The sequence below is a fragment of the Bos javanicus genome, chromosome 18 (assembly GCF_032452875.1).
Source record: "Bos javanicus breed banteng chromosome 18, ARS-OSU_banteng_1.0, whole genome shotgun sequence".
NCBI classification, from domain to species: Eukaryota; Metazoa; Chordata; class Mammalia; order Artiodactyla; family Bovidae; genus Bos; species Bos javanicus.
Genome location: NC_083885.1, coordinates 18,495,424 through 18,519,634, shown reverse-complemented (window position 1 = coordinate 18,519,634; position 24,211 = coordinate 18,495,424). Strand labels below are relative to the sequence as shown.

The 24,211-nt window shown below is 53.4% G+C and overlaps 1 protein-coding gene across 2 annotated transcripts in view; it reads left to right on the top strand.

Moving 5' to 3' along the window:
• The first annotated feature begins 1,402 nt into the window (after nt 1-1,402).
• ZNF423 (zinc finger protein 423) overlaps nt 1,403-24,211 on the top strand; it is a 345,767-nt gene continuing 322,958 nt past the window's right edge. Inside the window, exon 1 of one of the 2 annotated variants that reach the window (XM_061387117.1) lies at nt 1,403-1,780. In XM_061387117.1, the coding sequence (XP_061243101.1) occupies nt 1,741-1,780 (40 nt within the window). In that variant the 5' untranslated portion in view covers nt 1,403-1,740. Of the gene's footprint in view, nt 1,781-6,589; nt 6,675-24,211 lie in introns of those variants that run through there. The other variant, XM_061387119.1, reaches the window with a different exon arrangement.

Below are 24,211 nucleotides of genomic sequence, written 5' to 3'. Positions count from 1 at the left end.
GTGGGGTACAATTTGCAGAGCTGGCAGTGCCAGGGCAATTCACCCCAGTGTGCTCCCTTCCCCCCAGTTTCTTCACTTTTTGCAGTTTGTGATGCAAAGGTATCTTGGCGAGCTTGACAGCACGCGTGGGCCCTGTATCTGTTCCCTCCTCCCTTCCCCGGGGCCGCCAGCGCCGGAGTTGGGGCCCCGCGTGCGGGTGCGGTGCCCGCGCCCGCGCCGTGCCTGCCGCCGCCGCCGCCGCGGTCCGGGTTTTGCGGGCGGCCAGAGCTGTATTTCCAGCGCTGTCCATCGCTCGGTGCTGTTGGCCCTCTCTCCGTCTGATCCGAGCCGGAGCAGTGCGGGGCGCCCCACGGGATCAGAGCGCTCCCCCGCCGGGACTCCGCTCCTCACATCCTCCTGCTGGGACCCGGCTACATTTCCAGCCAAGCCTGGCTTTATTATGTGTCTCTGCAGTGCAGCCCCAGCAGCCGGATCGGGAGGAGGAGAGCCAGCGACCACAAAGAAGACAGGAGCGCAAGGGAGGCTGGCGGGCGGGCCGGCGCCGGCTGGAGCGCGGAGGAGCCGGGGCGCAGCCGCCGCCGCCGCTGCCCGGGAGGACGGGAGCCCGGCCGCCGCCTGCTCGTCCTCCTCCTCCGCCGCCGCGGCCGCCGCCTCCCGCCTCTCCGAGCCCCTGGTCCATGGAGGCAGCTAGCGGGGCCGGCGAATTGGCACCGGCCTGGGGATCGGCTGCGCGCCTCGCGCTGAGCACCGCAGCCCGAGGGCAGGCAGCGGCGGCCCGGCGCACGGGCTGAGCGATGCCCGGGGCACGGGCGCGCCTGCCTGCCGCCGCCTGAGCGCCCCCGCGCGCCCCTTCCTCCTCCGGGAGGCCGGCGCCGGACCGAGCCGAGAGCCAGAGAAGGGGGCGTGAGCCAGGGGCCCCGAGCTGCGGCTTCCTAGCGGCTGCGGCCGTTTCGAGCCCCCCAAGTAGGCTGAGTTGAGGGATCCCCGTCCCCATCCATCATAATCTCCAAACCCGGCGTTTGGGCATTTTAAAACCATTAATATTTATTATTTTTTTGGGCGGCAGGGGATAATTTGAAGGCTTTTTTTTTTTTTTTCCCCCGGGGGGTACTGAGCTTCCGCGCTCCAGACCGCCTCTCGGTCTCCTCCCCTCCTGAGACCCCCTCGACTCCAGCCCCGTCCCCCCTCCTCAGATGGGTTCATTGTGAGCTCCGCACCGGGCTGCGTAGCCGGACGCCTGCAAACTTTGCACAAAAATCCGGCAAGGGGCGGAGGAGGAGAAGGAGGAGGAGGGTGAGGGTGGCGGTGGGGTGGGGGAGGGAGGGAGGGGGCCGCAGGGGCCGGGGGCCGGCGGGGGGTGGGGAGGAGGAGGGGGGCGGCTTTTTTTTTTTTTTTTTTTTTGCATAACTCGGCTCGGCCGAGTGGCCTCCGGACTCCCCGCGCCGCTGGGACCGCCGCTGGGACCGAGAGCCCCCGGCTGCCGCATTGCAACAGGCAGGGCCCCGGCGCGCCCCCCGGGCCTCCCCCCGCCCCGGAGCGGCCTCGGCCGGCCCGGGCCGCCCCCCCCAGGGAGGCCGCCCCGGACCTGCGATCCGCTCCCCACAGCTGCCGACCCGGCTGCAAAAAAAAAAGTTTCCGAGAGGCAGGAGGAGGAGAAGGGGGAGAAGGGCAGCCCGGAGCGGCAGGGGGCGGCGGGGGGAGCCGGCCGCGGAGGGCGACGGAGCGCCGGGAGCCCCGGACATGTCCAGGCGGAAGCAGGCGAAGCCGCGCTCGGTGAAAGGTGAGCGAGCGAGGCCCGGCGGAGGCGCGAGCGAGCGAGGAGGGAGGGAGTGAGGGAGGAGGGACCGGCGAGCGGGCGGGCGGCCGGGGACCCAAGCGAGCGAGCGGAGAGGAGGAGGAGGCGGCAGAGGAGGCGGAGGCGGAGGAGGAGGAAGAGGAGGGGGAGGAGGAAGCCGCGAGCGGGAGGCGGAGGCGGCGGAGGGGGCACACCGCGGACACCCTAGCCGCCCGGACCCTCCCCGGGCCCGGCGCCGCCGCCCGCGGGGGACCCGGGCCTGGGGGCGCAGCCGAGGGGCCCTCGCTGCTCCCTCCGTGCGGGCCCCGGGCCCGCGTGGCCAATCAAGGGGTGCGGGCCCGACTTGGCGGGGATTGCGAATCTCGGCGGCGGCGGCGGTGACGGCGGGCGGGCGGGCGGCGGGAGGAAGGAAGAGGCGGTGAGGACCGGCGCCCAGGAGGCCGGTAGCTCCGAGGCCGCTCTCGCTGGGCCCGGGGCCTTGCCGCTTTTCCTCTGTCCACGCCTTGTCGCCCCGGGACGCCGTGGTCGTCGGGCGTTGCTTGCGCGCGCCCCGGGTCCCCGCCCTGGTCGCCGGGGGCCCCCTCCCTGCCCGCTGCCCAGGCCGCCCTCCCGGCCCGGGCCCCCACACTTCCTGCCTCCTCCACCGAGGCCAACCGGGCCGGGAGCCTCCGCCAGGAGTTCATTGTCTGAGCAGCGCCGGCGGGACGCGGGTCCCCAGGGGAGCGCAGCGGCTGCCGCGCGCGCCCCTCCGCCGAAGCTCCCGGGACGCTACCCCGGGCACCTACATTCTCGACACCTAGGCCGGCTTCTCGAATCGGATCCCCAGAATGCACACTTTTGAGGACACACACACACGCGCGCACACACACACACACACACACACACACACACGTCTACGTGTCCTTGCCTCGCTTTCTATTTCTACCGAGCGCCTGCGGCCAGAGCGGGCCCCCTGGAGAGCAGAGGCCCCCGGGGAGATGCCGCGTGAGGGCAACTGAGCTCCTCCCTTGCCCTTCTTTCCCCACCCGCTGGCCTCTCCAGGCCTCGCCTGCTGCTTTGTCCCGATTCCAGTGCCCCCGGGTGGGTGCCCGGCCTCCCGCCCGCGCTGGGAGATGATAGAGGAAGGACAGGATGAGAGGCGCTACATCTCTGGAGCCAAAAGTCCCGAGGCCCTTGTCCTCTCCCAACTCCCTTGATGACCTCTGGCCCGAGCCCAGTTCTGCTCTGAAAAGTTCATTTCCTGGAGGCCTGCGCGGGAAGGCGCAGGGGCCTCTGCTCCCTTCCTGCCAGCCTTGCTCCAGGCTGGAATGGCTGGGACTGAATCTGGCAAGGAGGGTCGTGGGACACCCGCCATTGCTCTCCTTCCAAAGTCCCAGGAGATCGCGGGCACTCAACAGAGATTCTCCTTGTCATGTGAGACGCGGGCCAGCTCAGTCCGAACTCAGCAATCTGGCTGCTCTCTTTTCCTCTCTTTCCTTGAGAGAAGTTGGTCTTGTTCCCCTCACCCTGGCAGGCATCCTAGTCCTGGACAGCCAGACCTGTTCCACAGAACTGGAGGGTCTACAGGGTGTTCTGGTTGAAACCAGAAGAGACAGACCTCAAGAGCTGGATAGGAAGACGGTAGATGTTTGTTCTTGTGCTGAATAGAAGGGTTCTCGGCCTGAAATAATATTTGATTTCTTTTCTCTTTCCCTGGCTCACTGCTCACTCCTTCAAGAACCACTTAAGGTGGCCCAGAAGAAAATGTACAATTGGAGTCTTGTTGGAAAAGGGATTTCTATCTAACTTGGGCAGTTGATTTTGAATTAAATCTGTGTATTGAAGCAGATTTTTCACAGAGGAAGATGCAGAACTTTTCCACCTCTAACCCGAACCCAAGCCTCCATACCTCCTTATTTCAGAAGGCAAAGGTAGAGCAATTTGCTGGGAGCAGATGGGTGGGTGTTTCAGAGTTGCTGGAACCTAATTCTAAAACCACTCTGTGTATCTCTGAGAAAGACTCAAGGATCAGACTGCAAACATTCATGAAATGAGCTTGGACGTGATTTGTAATGAATGTTTCTCTCGATGTATATATATATGAACGTATATAGCAGAGAATTCAAGCTGATCGTTGTTTTGTTGTTTAGTCACTAAGTCATGTCCTACTCTTTTGCGACCCCATGGACTGTAGCCTGCCAGGCTCCTCTGTCTATGGGTTTTTCTAGGCAAGAATACTGGAGCAGGTTGTCATTTCCTTCTCCAGGGGATCTTCCCGACCCAGGGATTGAACCTGCGTCTCCTGCTTGGCCGGCAGATTCTTGACTCAGTTGGTGGTGGGGAAGACAGCAAAGTGGGAACAAGGCCAGGGTAGGCATTTTGAGAAGCATTGTAAATATCAACCACACAGCACTGGAGTCTGAGATCCTGTTTCTTCCCTCAGTTCTTTGCATTTTCCAAAAGCAGCTCCAACTCGTGCCTCTCACCATTTCGCCATTTATTGAGTTTATTGGGGTGAACAGGGTGGAGATGCAGCCACTTATTCAGGGAGGAATTAAGAGAGAAGATAATTTGAATAGATAAGAGTTACAGCACATGAAGGATTTATTGCTTTTCAAGAACTGCCTCCCCTCTCCCCCCCAAAGCAATATTCAAAAGTGTTTGCTTGAGTGTGGACAGCTCCATACCAAGTGTTTAAAATGACAAGGTCTTCACCCTTAAAGATGCTTCTTAAGGAACAGTGGTGCCTTTTACATTGTATTTGATTTTATTTTGCCTCCATCGCTGTGTGTCAGGGTTAAAGTAGAGGCATTGTGGACTACCCTAGCCCGCGCATTCTGCTGTGAAAGTCGCTTGACGGTATGGTTCGTAATTGATCTCGGAAATGTGAAAGCCCATAGCAGGAAGGAAAGACAGAAATATAACAGTTTCTAATGGATGCTCAGAAAGTATGATTTGAAAGCACGGCATTGCTGCTTTGAAAATCAAACAGGCCTTGGTGGGGGGGTTTCACTTCCCACTCACAGACACAGCCCCCCTTCTGGAGTGGGGTCACTTATCCCCCTCGGGATGTTTGTCCTTCTTTGGAAAACCCAGGGAGCATACCCAACAAATAGGGAAGGGGGCCGGGCAGTAGGGCAGTGGGGGGAATAGCCTCATTGGTTTTCAAAAACCTTGTGATTTAAAAAAAAACCCATACATACCATAAAACCTATGAATGTTACAAAAGTCACATTTTCTGACCGATTTTCCCCTCCGACACTATTCTCTCCTTTTCTGTTCCCCGGTGGTGTGGTGTGGCTGTTGTGAGATGATTTGTTCTCTTTGATAATTTTGGCCTCATTCTCCGGGGCTGTTCCCATCGCATCTCACTGATGTTATTTCGGCTGATGATATCAGGTGGTTTGTTAACCTGTCTCCCTGTACCCACACTGCCTCTTCAGATCCACAGAACAGCCTCTCCATTTATATGGAAAATTAGCACATCTTTTTTTTCCCAGGCTCTGGCTTAAAACTTTTGAATAATTGGTAATGCTGTTGATTTTTCTCCATTGAGCAACTGCCTCTTAATTACAGTTCTTAATATTAATTAGCACTCAGGCTGTGTCCACGCACCCCCAACCCTGACATCCTAAAACGACCCCCAGTGACTTCTCTGTGCTCCCTTCCCCTGGTCTATCTTCCGCTCCTGCCAGCCTGTAGCTTCTCCAAAGTCCATCTTATAAATTTGGTGGTCTAAGGACTTGGGAACAGTGTAGTTCGACACTGCTTGTGTTTCCATGGAAATAATTGAGTTGTAATAAATAGTGGCATTCTGAGGTTATAGGTTTCTTGATTCAGCTGAGACCACATACAAGTGTAAATTGTCGAGATTTGTTTGGCTAAATGTACATGATCTTGTAGGAAGGGCAAAACAAATGCTTTATAGGTTCTTTAGCTTTCTATGTGGATTGGGACAGCTAACATTTAATCCTAATATTTAATTCCCCCCTCCTCAGTGAGATCACTAACTTCCAGCTTTGGAGGGACCTGTCTTAGTCTAGAAAACATCCTTTATGTGTAGTAATTGCCATTTAGATTCTTCCACTTCTTTCATGCAAAAACTTAATAAGCAATACAGTTTAACTATGTGTCTTGGACAGGAGTGTCCTGCTAAATGTTTAACCATAAGGTGCCGAGTGTGCATTGCATGAAAGGTGCAAGATGCCGGTGACTTTACAGTTGTGAAGAAACTGGGTAAAACCAGCCTGGCACTGTGGTGGCCTGCTACAGCATGGTAACAGAGGAGGAGGAGGCAAAACCATGGGAGGAGGAAACTCGAGTGCAGCGTCTGACATAGCATTCCTAGCTGGAGACTAAAGCTGCAGGTCTGGTTCAGTCTAATAGAAAGTTGCAATAATTGCTATATCGGTAGCCAACTCTTAAGCTGGTGGCTGTGGAATTCTTCCCCTGATGTAGGATTTAATAGTCTGGCAATTAGATGCATTGATTTCTCTTAACTGTTCATTTGGATGTGTAAACCAAAGAAACCCGCCACTGCTGCAGACAGCTGCCTGGCTCTTGGAAAAAGGCTGATTTAGGTCATGGTGGTAGGAGGATGGATTCTTCAAGGCGGTGTTGGGGCCAGTTCCCTCTTCTTTTGGCATTTCAGCCCATTTTGCAGTAAAATGAAGAGCACCTGTTGTTCAGACAGTGTTTAAAAACCAACAGCGGTGTCCCGTTCTGTCTGAAAAGTAAACACACCCTCTTTTGCTGCAGACACGTATAGAGTAACATTTCTGTCTCTGAGTGATTGGACTCACTTGCATATTTTTGGCAGATGGTCGGTTGGGTACCAGAGGGAAAAGTCAACAGAACACCTTGGCTCCAAGTTCCAGAGGGATCTCTTGCCGGAAACGGAGTGAGTTCTCTCTCCCCTTCCTAGGGGCCTGGTGTTCCCTAGACCGCAGTGGCTCTGTCAAGCCCTGAAGAGATATGGGACATGGTATCTTGGACCCCTTGGCATGGTGGCTGTGACTTCAGTGGCTTGGAGAGGGGGTAGATAATGAACCCTTGCAAACATTAACACCTCTTAACTCCCTGCTCCTGGACTTGCAGGTTTCTGTAAGTGTCACTAACTTCTTTTTGCAGGCATCTAAAACTGTCTTGAGGAGGGCTCTCTGTCCTCATGGCCCTATTTTTTTTTCCCTTTGTTTAAACTGAGGTGGATGGGTGGGTTTAGTTAACTCTTTGTTTGTCCGAAGTTAAGATGGATTTACCTTTCCTGGACCTTTGGTATTTGTGAAGAATATTATCTTCACATCTTGAAAATGTTTGCAATGGATATCGGGGTTCCTTTCTTATCTCTGGGTCCAGGTAATTACAACAGAATATCTTGAAAACTGTTAGTGGGCTCCCTGTTACCGTGAGTAGCTGGGGAAAGCCTTGATACACCTTGATTGGTGAAGCTGACAATTTCTGCAATTTCTGCAAATGTTCGAAAGGGCATTTTGTGTATAAGCATGTTAGTCAGTAATCAGAGTAGTTTTACACCCAAAATGGACTAATTAAGTCTGGATTGGTTATATTCTGCTTGAAGTTTTTGGTACTGTCAGCTCCCCCTGACTGTGGGAGGGGTGGGGAGGACAGTGAGGGAAATGCTGATGGAAACTTTTGATTCATTGCTTACCTGCGGGGATCGGTGGCAGCCAACGATTGGGGTTGTACACTCAGTAAATAAAAATACTTTATCTCTTTCAAGGAGCGCCAATTAGCTGATTGCTCCATGTGGCTGTCTTTAAGGAGAATGCTGTCTTACCTATCTTCTTGTACAAAGGTTTGATTTTTAATGTCTTGTGAAAAGGATTCTCTTTGTCTTGATTGATGTCAGGAATAAAAGCATGATGGTAATATCCCTTTGAAAGCTATTGTATTGTCAGCCCTGGCTGACAGCGGGAGGGCCTCCCAGCGTTATAGATTAGTGCTGTGAAAACACTGACATTTTCTTTGTTACGTTGCTGTTGTTCTACTTGCAAAGTCAATTACACAATGTCGGAGCTCAGTTACAGAGTTGACTTTGGAAGTAGCAATGTCTTTTCATTCTCTTCTTAAAGATATAATTTTCCTTTGTGGTTGTTGTCATTGTTTTTTTTTCTTTCTCTCTTTCTTTTTGACCTGCTTCCCTCTGGTGACCACCCCCTCTGCCCCTCAAGAGTCAGAACGCATTAGCTAGGCAAACACATTCTGGCTTCAGTTGTGACAAGTCAGATTCTAAGACTGCCACATCATTATCCCTGAATTCTTCTGCTCATTCACATTTCAGTGGCTTCTTATTGATATAGTGACTACAGCAGCCAAGATACATAAAAAGCCCATCAAATGAGATTACAGTATTGATAATCCCTTATCAAGTGGGTTGCTCTGGATTTAGGGTCCTTGCGCTGAGTGTGTGAGTATACTTATTCTCTAAGTTCATGTCCGACTCTGTGACCCCATGAACTGTAGCCTGCCAGGCTCCTCTGTCCTTGGGATTTCCCAGGCAAGAATACTGGAGTGGGTTGCCATTTCCTTCTCTAGGGCATCTTCCTGATCCAGGGATCAAACCTGAGTCTCCTGCATGGCAGGCGGATTATTTACCACTCAGCCATGGGGGTAGCCTTTGGGGTCCTTAAGTTTGGCAAATTCTGTTTTTTTTTTATTTTTTTGCTGACCCAGGTTGAACCAAGTTCCTGGGCTTTTGGGAGCACCCCTTCTGCCCCCCAGCAAATAGTTTTTTTTTGCTGCAGAAGATTTATAATAAACATTCTGATCTCACAGGCCAGGGCTGGTGAGTTTTGGACGTAGAATCCTGGATGACATCTTTATCTCGTAAGAGAACCTTGTAACCCACCCTTCTCCCATTACAGATGGCAAATGCGAATTATAAGGCTCTCCAAGGTGCCTTTACTCTGGGTACCCTTGAACTCAGGAGTGATTTTCATCCCTGTGTGAAATTCTGCTGCTGAAAGGGAGGCAGCCTTGACATGTCCAAAGCTAAAAGTGGTCAGGGTGGAGGTTTTTATTTACACTCCCCCTACCACCATCCCTGCCTTCTTCAGGAAGAGCAAACCGGATCTCTGAACTTGGCCGCCAATGAGGCAGCTACCTGAGAGTGGACAGGACTCGCCACTGACTCCAGATGACACAGGTGCATCGGGAAACTCCGGCCGAGGACTCTAATTGTGGGCCCCCAAAGTTGTTATTATGAACCGCCAGACAGGAGACTGTGTTCGCCAGCAATTTGTCAGGACTAATTTTGTTTTTCTCCAATAATTGAAAATTAATGTCTTGAAGTGAAAGCAGATGTTCATGTCATCTTCTGAATTGGGATATAAAATGGGGCTCTGTAGATGGGCTCACTAATTTAACAGTAATTTCCCTCTCGCAGCTAATGGGGGTGTTGGAGCTGACGTCACCTGAGGCCAGAGTTGGGGGGTGAGAGCATCAGCTGTACCAGTTGTGCTGGCTGAGGTGTGGGAGCCTTGGTTTTGGAGGGAGAGCATGTAAATAAACTTATTTCCTGGGGCTGTGAAACTTGAGAGAATTCATTAGTTTGAATGCTCATGCGTGCAAGAGATGTTTATTGAGATAATTCAAGGCTTTATGCTGGAAAAGATGAGGAAGCCTGGGTGTAGGAAGACAGTGGATTCCTATAGGTTAGAGGATCCTGGGTTCATTACCATCACCTGGAGAGAGAGAGAGAGAGAGAGAGTGTGTGTGTGTGTGTGTGCATGCGTGTGCACGTGCAGTCGTGCAACCCCACGGTTGCCCCACAGGCAACCCCCTGTAGCCCACCAGGCTCCTCTGTCCATGGAATTTTCCAGGCAAGAACACTGGAGTGGGTTGCCATTTCCTCCTCCAGGAGATCTTCCTGACCCAGGAAGCGAAACCACATCTCTCGTGTCTCCTGAATTGGCAGGAGAATTCTTTACCAACTGTAAAACTGGTTAAAATTGTAGATTCCCACTTTCAGAGCCTAGAGATGCTCGCCTAGCTGGTCTGGGGTAGGGACTAACCACTTTTCGTTTTCTTCCCTTAAAAAAATTGAGGTAAGATGCCTGGTGACTCAGATGGGAAAGGATTTGCCTGTACTGCTGGAGACTCGGGTTTGATACCTGGGTTGGGAAGATCCCCTGGAGGAGGTCATGGCAACCCACTCCAGTATTCTTGCTTGGAGACTTCCTTGGACAGAGGAGCCTGGCGGGCTACAGTCCTTGGGGTTGCAAAGAGTCGGACACGACTGAGTGACTAACACACACATGTGCTGCTGCTGCTGCTAAGTCACTTCAGTTGTGTCCGACTCTGTGCGACCCCATAGAAGGCAGCCCACCAGGCTCCCCGTCCCTGGGATTCTCTAGGCAAGAACACTGGAGTGGGTTGCCATTTCCTTCTCCAATACATGAAAGTGAAAAGTCAAAGTGAAGTCGCTCAGTCGTGTCCAACTCTTAGTGACCCCATGGACTGCAGCCTACCAGGCTCCTCCGCCCATGGGATTTTCCAGGCAAGAGTACTGGAGTGGGGTGCCATTGCCTTCTCTGACACACACACATATGTGATGTAAAATTTACCATCTTAACATTTTTAAGTGTCAGACTCAGTGACTTTAAGTACATTCACATCATTGTGCAGCCATCATGAACATTCATTTTTAGCCGACAAGCAGGTGGTGGTGGTGGGTTGGGGGGATCTTAGCCTATCACCCTCCGAGGAGGCTATCAGTTCAAGGTGTCCATTTTCCAGGGAGAGAGGAGAAAACAGAGGCTCCGAAGATGCAGTGACTTGGAGAACTGGTGATGTTTTTCCTTGCTCCAGTGAGAGAGGGGAGACTGGTGTGCTCAAAGCACACATCAGGGCTCCATCAGGGCTGAGATCCGGGCAAGACGGGGTGCTTTGGAGCTGTTGAGGGATCTAGTGACAACTCTCAGGATAAGAACATGCGTTCTCTCTCCTTGGGGGCACCATTCCTCTGGAGACTGAGACTGGCAGATGTGAGGTTGGCCCATGGCCCCCACACCTGCCTGCCAGGACCCAGACAGCCCCTCTGACTTAGCAGCCCTACACACTTCAGGCTGGTTTGTCTGCGATGGCGCAGGGGAGGGATAGCTGTTGTGGAATGGCCACTTAGTTGCCTTGGTTTGCAGTCCTAGAGCGCCTACTGCCTCTGACCCGCTGGCTTGGGTGCTACAGATTCTTATATTGTTCTCCCTGAGGTGCCAGCCACCTTTCCTCCCCCACTTTTTCCTGTAATTGAAATCTGCCCTTTCGTTACCTGGGCATGAATTATTTTTTTGCAGCGTTGTCATTCCCTGTCCTGCTGTGAGGTTTATCTCTTCTGTTGATCCTAATTAAATAAAACATACTGTTCACCTAACTCCTGTTGCACTGAATTTTACCTGCCTGAGGCAGAGTGATGGCCATCTGGGCTGGGTTAGGGAGCAGGGCATGGCTGGATAAAGGAGCTGGCATGGTAGGGGCTGGTACATCAGGCCTGGGTGTACCCCCTTGGCCTGGGGGTGGCTGGCAGGACCCCATAGCTGCCAGCAACATACAGCATACTTCTGGTTTCTGAACTTGAGCTATTGCTTTGTCCCTAGCCCCATGAGGCTGCAGGTCTGAACCTGGGAAGAGGAGAGACAATCACCAGCTCCAGAGAATCCCCAAGGAGAGGGTGAGGAAGGAGACCAGGCTCCCAGGGTGGGGGGGATGAAGAGAAGGGGCAGGCTCTGGTCGCCTGGGGTTGAGGCTGCAGTGAGCGCTGGGTTCCCTGGGGAAGCAGGAGCAGAGTGCGCATTCTCAGTGCTCAGGACCGCTCTGCAGATGCCCTGTCTCCTCAGGGAGAGAGGGACAGCCAGGGGCCTGGCACATGTGATGCGAAGATTCAGACCTTTACTATTTTTGCCTTTGAACTTCTCAGAATCTTGAAAATCCCAGGTTGAAGAGGAACCTCGGAGGCCACTTCCTTCAGCCTTCCCATGTGTTTGTGGCATCCTGAGTCCATCCAGCCTGGACTCACACATTTCAGTCTCTGGGAGCTCACTACCTCTATGGCACAACTTGTGCCTTTTCAGCTTGAATTTCCCATGTTTCTCTTTCCATGAAGCTGCAGTCCGCCTCCTGTAATTTAGGTGCGATGGTCCTGGGTCTGTCTCTTGGGGCCACAGGGAGTAGCTCAAAGCTCCAGTCCCCAGGGCAGCCCTGTTAAGAGTCAGCAAAGCTGGCCTTGGTCTACTGGCCCAGGGGGAGAGTAGCTTTGCATGGGATGCAGTCAGCCTGGTGGGCTTCCGGGAGACCATGCTCACTTACAGATGACTGCAGATGACCTTGTCTTGGGCTTCTGAGTCCTTGTGTTTAAATAGATTTGTTAGGTGAATGAGTAACTGTGTAAGCTATTGAAGGAATGAATGAATGAGTAGACAGGTGAATGAGTGAATTGTGAACAAATAACTGGTTAAAGACTAGATGAATTCCTAAATGAATGAGTTAGTGAGTGAGTGGGTAAACTCACAGGAACATGTCACAGTCCATCTCTATGTAAAGAAGGCTGAGCACCAAAGAATTGATGCTTTTGAATTGTGGTGCTGGAGAAGGCTGAGAGTCCCTTGAACAGCAGGGAGATCAAACCAGTCAATCCTAAAGGAAATCAACCCTGAATATTCATTGGAAGGATTGATGCTGAAGCTGAAGCTCTGATACTTTGGCCACCTCATGGGAAGAACCTCTCACTGGAAAAGAAAGACGCTGATGGTGGGAAGGATTGAGGGCAGGAGGACAAGGGGGCCACAAGGGATAAGATGGTTGTATGCCATCATCAATCCAATGGACACGAGTTTGAGCAAGCTCGGGGAGATGGTGAAGGACAGGGAAGCCTGGCGTGCTGCAGTCCATGGGGTGGCAAAGAGTCGGACACGACTGAGGGACTGAAAAGCAATATCTTGATGGGTGACTTCGGCTCCTGGCTGGCATCTCTGGTGGTCTCTCCTGCCTCCTTCCCCTCCTCCGGAGATGCTCCTCCTGGAGGACTGGGAGCCCTCACACCCCCCTGGGGTTGGGATGCTCTCTGCCTATTCTCCCCCTTCACCCTTAGCCCAAAGGTGGGTGGGTATGTAGTGCTCTCCTACATGTGAGATTGTAGCTACTGTGGCAATCATTGTGCTAGTTTGTAAACCACTGTTCTCCAAGAATAAAAGCCATATGAGATTTTCATACTAACTTTAAATACAACAGAACTTTTAACTGAATAAACTACTCCCTCTTCCCTCTTCCTGCCACAATCCTAAGGGGGCTTCAAAGTGGACATATTTGACCCAGCTCAGTGCTGGCCAGGACTCTGCGGTCCTGTCTCCACTAAGTGGCCCTCGGGTCCTTCAGCATCTTTCAGGGACGGTTTGTCCCCACATAGCACTAGGAGTGAGGGATGGGTTGGGAGAAGGAAGGAGGAAAACAAGATGTGTTTGCAGGGAAAACGGCCAATAAAATAAAGCAGCATGAAAAAGAAAGACCCCTGTATCACTGAAGGTCTATGTTAAGATTGACTTATTTCTCTCGCATGGGAGGGTTGTGGTTTGGAGGAAGCGTGCTCTGTGATCTTGGGCAGGACAGTGCCCTCTGTGGGCCTCAGTTTTCCCATCTGTGAAATGGAATGGAACTGGTGGGGCTAGCTAGCTGTCTTACATGGTTTAAGATTTTAATCCCCGGAACATAAGAGTGGGAAAGCACAAGATGCTTTGGCTTTAAAATAATACAAACTAGAAAGATATTTTTAGGTCTTTTCATGGTATTTTTTTTAAATGCCTTTTTAAAAAGCTATATATTTAATTGTTGACTGTGCTGGGTCTTGGTTGCTGTGCGAGGGCTGTCTTTACTTGTAGTGAGCGTGGGCTGCTGTCTAGTTGCTGAGCGCCGGTTTCCCCTTGCCGTGGCGTCTCTTGCTGCGGAGCACAGGCTCTGGAGCATGCTGGGCTCAGTAGCTGTAGCGCATGGGCTTACTTGCTTCTACATATGGAGTCTCCCTGGACCAGGGACTGAACCAGTGTCCTCTGCATCGCAGGCAGAGTCGTAACCATGGGACCACCAGGGAAGCCCCTTTTCAAGATACTTTTTAAAGTGACCTGTCCACAGGGTGAGAAGTCTGAAGAGGCAGATCTGGGGGATCCTCCATCAGGGCATCTGGATCCTTTCTTGCTCCCTGGGTCCTGTGGTGGATTGAAGGGAACGTTGGATAAGAGAAGACATGTCAAGGGCTTGACTGTGATGTCAGTGTCTTTTCACGTGTCTGACACTTCAGCCTGAGGTGTCCCTCGCTCTTTTGGCCCAAGGGCCTTTGCCAGGCATCCTTGGAGTAGGCTGTCTCGTGCTCCTCTAAGCCAGGGGGCAACGTGGACGGAGAATGTCCAGGCCCCACATACGCCCATCAGAGCCACCAGCATGGCTGGCCCGATGCTGGGGAGGGTGTGGAGGGGCAATCGTGGCCAGGCACTCGCCTGTGCCAGGCCCTGCTTTCAGCTCCTCCCGCCTGTCCCCCTACTGGTTTCCTGATTTATCTCCGTTTCACAGATGTACAAACTGAGGCCCAGAAGTCCCTTGCCCAAAGTCACATGGCTGGAGGCGGGCAGAGCTGGGATTAGCCCAGGGCCTGGGTCAGTAACCATTACCTTATAACTGCCCAAGGATCCCCAAAAAGACAACAGTGAAACTCATGCTTTCTCCATGGGCTGGAGGAGTCCCTGGACCCTGGGAAGGAGAGAGGGTCACGAGTGAAGGCACAGGAGGTCTGTCCTGCTCCCCACCCATCAGTGTTCTCCTCCTTGTGGGCTGTCAGTATCCACTTCTTTAATAACTGATTTACACATCTTCAAAAATAATTTAACCCCCTCCTCCCCCAGAGATGAGCTCTGTTATCCACAGTTCTCTTTCCTCCCAGACCTCTTCTGTGGTGAATTTACGTGAAAACATATGTATATGCACCGATGGATATGCAATTTTAAACTTAGGTAGTATCATATACTGGTTGGCTATGCTTTCTGTTATTTGTTGTTTTCATGAAGCAGTGAGTTTTCAGTCTTGGTTGCACATTAGAATCATCTTAGACACTTGAAGAAATAACATTACCTGGGACCCACCATAGACGAAATAAGTCAAACTTTCCGAGGATGGTCCCCCAGGTGTTTTTTTTTTTTTTTTAAGCTTCTAGGGTACTTTGGGTGTGCAGCCAGAGTTAAGAACCATTAGTCTAGGAGACATCATCATGTTAGTGTCGCAGACTATTCCACTTTAACAGCCATAATGCTGTAGGGTGGGTTCTTAGTCCTCTATTGATGGATGTTTAGTTTTTCACTGTTATAAACAAGGATGCAGGTAACATTCTTGTTTATAAATCTTTGTGTTTCTTAGGCTAGATTCCTAGAAGTGGACTTGTTAAGTCGAAGAGTGGTCACTTGTAACTTTTGAAGGATATTTCTAAATTGCTCTCCACAAAGGATGTACCTTCAGTACCAGTGTGTGAATACATGTTTCTCCTAATCCTTGTCACATATTATAGGTCCCTTTTTTCTTTTTCTTTCGCTCTCCTTCTCCTTCTTTTCCCTACTTTTCCTTTTTGCCAATCTGGCAGGCAAGAAATAGCCCGTTGTTTTAATTTGTACTTTCCTGATTACCAGTGAAGTTGACCATTTTTCTTATCTTTATAGGATACTTCTTATTTCTTTAGGAAGGGGAACTGACAGCACTCTGAATGTGGAGCATGGGGGAGTGAGCTTTTCTTTCCGTCAACTAGTCCTGTAGTCGTGTCTCTTCTTTCTTCCATCAAACATCCATCTACTCATCTGTCTTCCATCCATTCTCCATTCATCATCTATCCATCTTGTCATCCATCCGTCCTCCTCTCCCATTCCTTTTCTTCCTTTCCATTCCTCTGTCCCATCCATCCATCCATCTTATCATCCATCCATTTTCCCTCCATTCATCTGTCACTCATCTCTTCTCCACCCGTAATCCTTCCATCCTCTTCTCTCCTCCCCTCTTTTCCTTCACTTTCCTTTCTTCCCTTTCCATCCATCCATCCATCCATATCCCGAGTGTCTTACCCTAGTGAATATGTTAGCCTGGGCTCCAGGGAGGCTGTAGGGATGAACCGGTGGAGGCCATGCTGTCAGGGAGCCCACAGTTTGGAGTGGACACAGAACCCTGACCAACCACAGGACCCGACAGGGCAGCCCAAGACAGAGGTGCAGGTTGAAGGCCAAGAGAGGTTGGAGGAGTTCCTTTGACAGGAGGAATGAGGCAAGACCTGGAAGAGGGGATAATGTTTGATTTGGGCCCAGAAAGATAGAATTACAACACCCAGAGCAGCTCCCATTTCATGAGCCCCCCTTGTATGCAGGCACTGGGCTATGTACTTTTCAGGCAGTATCTCATCTCAACACTCACTTCTCACCACTCAGTTGGGGGCCTTAGGCTATTTTTTTTTTAATCACAAGACATAACAGATTTAGAGAAGCATCATCTGAACTCCCTTGTCATGTGAATGGTCAGACTTTCCCAGAGAGGGTGAATCAGATATCCAGGGTCATACAATGACCTTGTGGCAGAATTGTGCCCAGGGGCAGGACAAGAATGAGCTGGGGAGATCTTGCTGCTGTCACTGACCAGGGTGTCACTAACCAGGCCAGGGTCTTTCTTGGGAACCACCTGGACCTCCAAGCTGTGGGGAGTGTGGGGAGATTCTGAGCTGGCGGACCTTGACTTCCACTTCTTATCCCACCCACTTCTTCACCATGTGAGCCTCAGTTTCATGTTTATGAAATGGGGGCTCCCCTCCCAAGAAAGGTGTGAGAAGGAGCTTTGTTAAACTGAAATGGCCATCCGGATGGTTGCTGTTGGACTCACACTCTGGAGCGGCCTAACCTGGCCATTCTCTCTCTCACCTGTATGTGTGCTTAGAATGCAGTGCCAGAGAACATGTGTGGGAAACACCAAGCTTTTAATCTGTCCCCTGGAGGTGCCAACAGGTTGTGAATGCGGTTTCTGTATGCCTCATTCACCCCACCTCACCAAGGACAGCTGCCTTTCTAAAGGGGTGCACCGGCAAGGCACATGGAAGGGGACTGTGTGGGCTGGTATATGCCCCAGAGGGGGTGTGCATGTGTCTGTATGTGTGCCAGTGGGTATGTGTGTGTGCGCACACATGTGAATCTGCACATGTGTGTACAGGTACGCACACATGTATGCATGTGCATGGACGTGTGTGTGTGAGCCCCAGCCTCCACAGTGAAGAGATTCTTGTTATTGCTTGCATGGTTCAGACCATCAGCACAGGGATAGAGAAAATGCACATTGATGACAGACTTTGCTCATGAATTTAGTTTATATCCATTCACTGGAATACTTTTGGAGCACCTATTAGTATATGCCAAGCACTGTGCTAGACTTGACTTTGCTGAAAAAAAGAGGCAAGTTCTTTCTCCTTGCTAAGATTCAGTTGACATCTGTAAAATCCTGGTTGTGAGTGTGAGAAATGAGTTTATATTCTTGTTTCCCAAAATGTATTCCAGGATTTTGTTGATGTTCCACCAAAAGAATAAAAACTATTTTTTCTGGCCAAATACATTTGGCAACCCCTGCGTTCAACAGAGTTACACGTTTTAAACACTTTCAGGGCTTCTCAGAGTTTTAAAATACTAACGTGGGATTCTCTCAGACCTGTCAATAGTTTCTGACTTTCAAACTTGCTTGTTCACTTGTCCTGGGATCGCGTGACCTGGGTCCAGTTTGGGTTTCTAGGCTTTGAAGGTCTGCTGTCGTTTACTAGTTTGCTCATTCATTCGTTCATTTATTCACCTAACGCAAGTTTACTGAGCACCTACCATGCACCAGCCACTCTTTGCAGTGCTTGAGGCCACAACAGCGAACAGACAGATGTTTATTCTAGTGGGGCGAGAGGCCACCGACAAGTCCATGAGTCAATAACAAGTTCTGGGAAACAAAGCAGGTCCTGGGATAGGCAGGGAGTGGTGAGGAAGGCTGTCCAGACAGGGCCATCTGGGAGGTGACACTTGAGCCCATGGTGATGGAGGGGGACGGCAGGCTGGAAGCCTTGCAGCTGGTGCTTTGGAAGGGCCGAGGGATGTGTAGGGGGGTGGTCCTTCCCTGGACCACTTTCCCAGAGAGGGTGAAAGCTGGCAGGGCACCCCACTGGCCTAGCCCTCTGTGGTTTCTATGGCACAGTCAGACCTCAGAGAGATGCTTCTCTGAGTGGTGAGTCAGTCTGATGGGGCTGTTTCTGAGCAAGGGCGGCTTCTGCCTCCCTATCTCCCCTCTAGGAGTCCTGTCTCAGTGTAACCCTGCCCAAGTCACCACGGAGGCCTTGGAGGGTCCTCACCCCGCTGGCTGCCTGGCTGCAAGCACCACCTGGCAGAGCTTCTGCCTGTCCCGGTCACTGCCGGGTCCCCAGTGCCTGGCACTGTACCCACATTCCCATCCGCATCTGACAGATGGGAAAATGAGGCCAAGAGGCTCCCACAACCCGTTGCCTCAGAGGCCCAACCCTTTTCCAAGCCAAGGTTGTGACCTCAGGCTGGTGGGGTGGGCAGGGCAGACACTTCTAGGAAGGGAGGTGGGATCTGGGGGCCTCAGGCACCCTCCCTCCTGGCGTTTGTCTGCAAACCTGCTCGGTGTGACTTGGGTCCCGGGAGATGAGAGAAGGGGAATTGGAAATGGAGAGTAGCGAAGGAGAAAGAGGTCGGGTCAGTAGGGGAGGGCCAGGAGATCCGGGGGGGTGGGGGTGGGGGGGGCGGAGGCAGGAGAACAGATGGGGAGGGGGCATGAGGGAGGGACCTCGGGCCCGTCCCGCCCAGCGAGCCTCGCCAGCCGGCCAGGCGCTTGGGAACGCGGCCCCTTCCCGGGCCCTCGTCTGCCTGCCCCGCGGGGCGGCCCAGGGACCCCTTTGAGGCGGCCGTCCTGGGAACGCGTCGGGCCGCCCCCCGCCCGGGAGGGCTCCATGGCTGCGGCGCAATAACTCAGGCCCAGGTTTGGGCACAAAGCGGCCGCGGCGGGGGGCTGGCTGGGAAGGCGCGGGCTGCGGCGCTCGCTCGCGCTGCCCGGGTGGGGCCGGGGCTTGTTCCGCACCGCGGGCCGCCCCCGCCGCCCGCCCCTCGGAGTCTGGGGCTGGCCAGGCCCAGCTGGCGCCCCCAGGACTCCTGAGTCCCCGGCCCAGAGCGCGGGGCGGGCAGCAGGCGGCGGCGTCTAGCCCACAGCCGGGTGCCACAGGTGGGTGGGCTGCGGCCCCCGCTGGCCAGATGTGCGCCTTGGAGGGTTGCGGGGCGGGGGCATCGGTACCGACTGCGGCGCAGATTGGCTCGCTGCTTTGGGGCGGAGCCGGGAGAAGGCAGTCGATCGCTGTAGGGCCAGTCCTTGGATGTATATATACAATAAATAAATAAGTGTCCTCGATTGCTTTTGAGCACTTCACTTTTAACTTCAGAGCAGCCCTGTGAGGTGGTACTGTGATTATCCCCCTTTCACAGAGGAGGAAACTGAGGCACACGGTGGCAAAACTAATTGCTTAGTGTCTCACAGCTGGGACGAACAGGACTTGTACGCGAGGCCCCAGACCCCATCGCCGGGGCGCCTGTGTGGGGATTACGGGCGTGGGAGTGCAATTCTGAGTTTACTTATATATGTTGAAGAAATTACAGACACAAGCTCTACAAGCACAGGTACTGATTCTGGGTTTCACTCACTCTTTCACTTACTGAATGGCTACTTTCTGACTTCATTCATTCCCTGGATGTGTGTTTCTGATTCTGGGCTAGATCTTATTGTTGGGTGCTCAGTGCCAAGTGAAAAGGGCTGGGTCTTTGCCTTCAGGGAGCTTGCAGTTTAGTTGGAGGTGGGGTAGTGAGACTGACAATAAAGAGTGAGCAGTTACACTCACTCTGCAGGTGGGGTGGCCTGTAGGTCCTTTCTGGGGAGTCCCCTGGCACGCCCCTGGACCCTGAGCTTGAAATCCCTGGAGGTATGCACGACCTCTGAGCATAGAGTGGCTCTAGAGGGTCTCATGGGCACCTCCAAGTACCCAGGGAGGAGGTGGGAGGGGCACCTCCTGATTTGCCAGATGAGGAAGGGTGATCCAGGGAAGCCCGTGACCTGGCCTTGGCTCACACTGCACATCTGTGGCAGTAGTTATTAGGCTACTGATTTCCAAGATCCCCGTGTTCCACAGACAGGGGTCCTTACCCCCAGGCCCTGTCTCTAATATTAGGGCCCATGTCCTCTGCACAGACTTAGGGCTGGAAGTGGAGGTACGTACTGATGCTTCGTCGCTGGCACCCAAATCCCTGAGCTGTCCCCATCCTTCTGGCCTCCAGCCAGGCCAGTAGAAGATAGCTGCCTTCACGCACCTACTGCATCCACAGTGCGGTCTGAATCGGATAACTGAATGGGCTTTATTCTGAATTTCGTGTCTCCACTGCCTCAAAATATCTGTTGTTCTGGCTTGCCCTGGGAGTGCAGGCCTGCTGTATGTTCCGGGTCTGAGCTTGGTGTAAGGTTAGACCTGGACTCAGACCTCTCTGTGCATTTCACCCTGTCTGACTTTTGTTAGGAGAGTTCCAAGTGTGCTCTGTTCTATGGACAGAGGTCTGGCAGGAGGGGGTAATGTTTACTGAGGCTTGGTGCTTGCTGAGCGCTTTATACATGTTTTATCATGAATACCCTCAACAGCCCTGTGAGCCTGGTCCCATTACACTTGCCATCCTACAGGTGAGGACGCATGGTGGGTCAGCCTGAGCTTCGAGATTTTGTGTCATAGCCCGGCTGCCTGACACCAGGTGCCCGCCCTCATCACTCCCAGAGCCACCTTCCTTCCATACTCTTCCCCAGGAGCCGGGCTGGGAGACAGACCCATAAACAGTGATGAACTCTGAGGCTGGTAACACCCAGCTGGTGGCCAAGTCCACACTCCCCCACTCTCCTCCCCCACTCCTGCCTGCCTGGGCCTTCTCCTCAAGTTCAGCCTGGGGAGAAGCAGCTTGCACAGGCTGGGGCGGGAGGATGGGGCCAGCCCCTGGGAACACTCGGGGTGGCTGGCTGGTGGACAGGGCTGTACCTGCTTCCTGGTTTCGTCGGAACTGCACAGCCAGGCTGACCCTCTGTTCTGTCGGGTGGGAGGTGCTTACTTGCCGCATTCAGGGTGGGGAGTCCTTCCTTCTGCTGTCCCCCACCCATCCCCAGGCCCCAAGAGTCCAGCTGGCCCAGCCCAGAAATCTGGGATGTGGTGGTTTGGCATGGATGGCCTTGCTGAGGGAACTCAAAGATTTAAAGGGCCCTGTCCTCTGGACCTCTCTCTGGTTCCAGTCAAACTGCCCTGTAAGCCCAGGACATGGCTGGTCGGCCTGCATCTTCCTCCCCACCAACGTTTTCCCCAGAGCTTGGGTTTGAACCCAGGGCAGGAGCCCCTCTAGGGGTGGGTTTCCAGGCAGCCCTTTAGCAGATACCCATCGTAGCCAAGAGGCCCAGGAGCAAGCAAGCTTGCCCTCCCTTCTGAAGTCCCTCTCTCTGGGCACGGACCCTCTGCATTCCCTGCCCTCCACCTCCTCCTGCACAGGCTTCCTGGAACCCAGGGACCCTGGAGGTTTCTGGGCCATATCGAGTTGCCTGGGTGGTTGTTTCCTTTTTTTTTTTTAAGGCCACGCAGGGTGGAGGAGCTGGGAGAGAAGCCGATGATTGGGCCAGGGCCAGCCTGGGGTGGAGGCTGTCTAGAGCCCGTGCCTCCCAGAGTTGGGCTGTGGCCCCCAACCCCTACCTCAGAGGGGCCCAAAGCCCGGCCTCCCCTCCAAGCTGGGACCAGCCTTGCCTGGCATTTCCTGTCTCCCTTCCTTTCATTTTGCACCAGGCTCCCCAAGGGCACCCTGGGGGGCGGGCAGTGGGGCCCACTCTCACTCTTCTCCCTGGTGACCAGGGCCTGACTTGACCTGATAACGCCACAAACCTGCTGGGCTTCTAAGGGTGGGCTCCGCTGGATTGCTTCTCCCCAGGTTGCCCCTCCTGGCTGGACTGTTGGGCCAAGCTGGGCCCACCTTCAGGTCTGAGCCAGGAGGCCAGGACTGATGGAGAGCCTTGTAAGAAGGCTCCTTACAGACCCCCGGTGGGGGGTGGGGCTCTGGCAAAGGCCGGGGGATTATGGGGAAAATGGAGCCCTTGAGACCAAGGGGAGGGGGCAAAGGAAAGACCTCTGGGGGAGTAGGAACCTGGGCTAAGGCCCCTTGGAGTTAATTCTGAGATGATTTTGAGAACCCCCAAACCCTTGGCAGCTCTGCCCTGCCCGCCCCCAAGGCCCACCACACACACACGGTTCTGCTTTTCCAGGCATCCTCCCCTGGTCGCCTCCCTCTGGGTGCCTCCTGAGCTCCTCGGGCCCCTCCCCCAGGCCTCCTGGGCCCCCTCCTTCCTCCTTGACCCACTTTAGTCCCCTGTTGCTGGGGGAGGGGAGCACGCAGCCGGCGGCTCTGATCCTGGCTGCCTCCCCCGGCATCCCTTGGGGCGGGCTGTGGATGGAGCCAGCAGGCTGAGCCGGCCTGGCCCCAGGGACTGGCACACAGCGTGCTCCGAGTGGCAGCTCCCTGCCCCCTCCCTGGACAGATAGTTCTGGACAGCTGCCCCTGCCCCGGGCCCCTGGGAGGCCCTGCCAGGGCCGGGCTCCGGTTTCCCCCAACCCCAGGGAGCTGTTGCTCCAGAGGTCCCTCCTACCACCGCCTCCTTGCTGAGCGCACTTCCCAGAGGGGCCCTGGGGCAGCGCCAGGCCCTAGCCTCCTCATTCTTCTAAAATCTCTGCTGGAGAGACTGGAGCTGGGGGTCAAGTTCCCTGTCTGTTGTTGATCTGTGTGAGGTGGGGAAAGCCACCAACCTTCTCTGGGCCTCCTCTATGGGACAAAGGATTTGGACCAGGTAGCTAACCTTTATTGAGCATTTACTATGCTCCAAGGACCTGGCTAAGCATTTTATGTTTATGATTTCAGACGGGCATGGCAACCCACTCCAGTATTCTTGCCTGGAAAACCCCACGGACAGAGGAGCCTGGCGGGGTCGCAGGAGTCAGACACGACTGAAGCGAATGAATGCACACAATGTTGTTACAATGATATCATGGGGCATGTTTTCCTACACTCTGTTTTAGAGATAAGGCAACTGTTTTACAGAAAGGGAAAGTAACTTGCTTAAAGTCACACAGGCTGTCCATGGTGGAACCACAGGGGTCAGAGCCCAGGTAAGCCTGATGAGATGAGTTTTCATTGCCCTGACATTTTAAAATCCATGCTGATACTAGGCTGTTAACTCTTTCTGGGACTCTTGCATGGCAGTCTAAGGACTTGAGATCCTCCTCCAGGGGTCCTGCCTGAGCCCCGTCCCATCATTTCTTCCTGCTCCGGTGTTGCCTGGGTCCCCAGGCCTACCCCCTGCCCTGCAGCAGGCTGTGGGAAGCCAAGGCCCCAGTATGCCCGCCAGCTGGGATCTCACTCCATCCTGAGTCGTCATTCTGTGGTCCAGGGGCCTGGCCCCATGTGGGATCGCTCCCCACACAGAATGTGTCCTGGCTTCCGGGGCTGCCAACTGTAGGAGCCATGAGCCAGCGGGAATTTCCGCATGCCCGCCCTGCTTGACCACTGGCCCGGCCTTGCGGATCCCCCTGCACCCTGCCCCTCCTCCTTTCCCATGGCCCCAGTGAAAATCACAAATGTGAAAAATGGGGTGGCAGACCCTGCAGGGTGCTGTTCAAATGTGGGACCCGTGCTTCTCTAATCTCTGCATTTTTTTGCCTTTTCCTCCTTGAGTCTTGACATCTGTCGGACCTCTGGGGATCTTTTCATTTCATTGTCTTGCTAAACAGAGGAGGGGGTGGGTGGGTGGGTGGGGGGCTCTGGGAGCAAAGTCAGGATATCTATTCTTATTTGCCTAATTTCCTCACTTAAATGTATCTTGTGATTAAACATTTTCTTAGCGAGCTTGGTCAGGGCTGCACTGAGTTTCTTTTCATAAACATTGGCAAGTGAATTTAACAGCCTTGTTTGTATTAGCTGGAGGTTTCATTTGCATAGTGATTGTTCTTATGAAACAAAATAATCACTTGCAGTTTATGAAACTGTATAAATACTGGGGTCTGGAGCCGGGTGCGTGTGCAGGCCTTTTTCTTCCCACATGGAAATCCATCCATCCGGTTCAGGGAGGAAACCCAGGCTTCAGGAAGAGGATTTTCTTGCTGGAGAGGTGTTTCTAGGGCTGTGGGCATTGCCTGGTGGGTGGAACTTGTGGAACCCATTCAGGGGAGGGGCATGGGAGGGAGGGGGGCCAAGGTGAGCGCAAGGAAATGTCCAGACTCCAGTATCTGCTCCTTTAATGTTATATTCTTTCTGCCTTTTTGATTAAGGT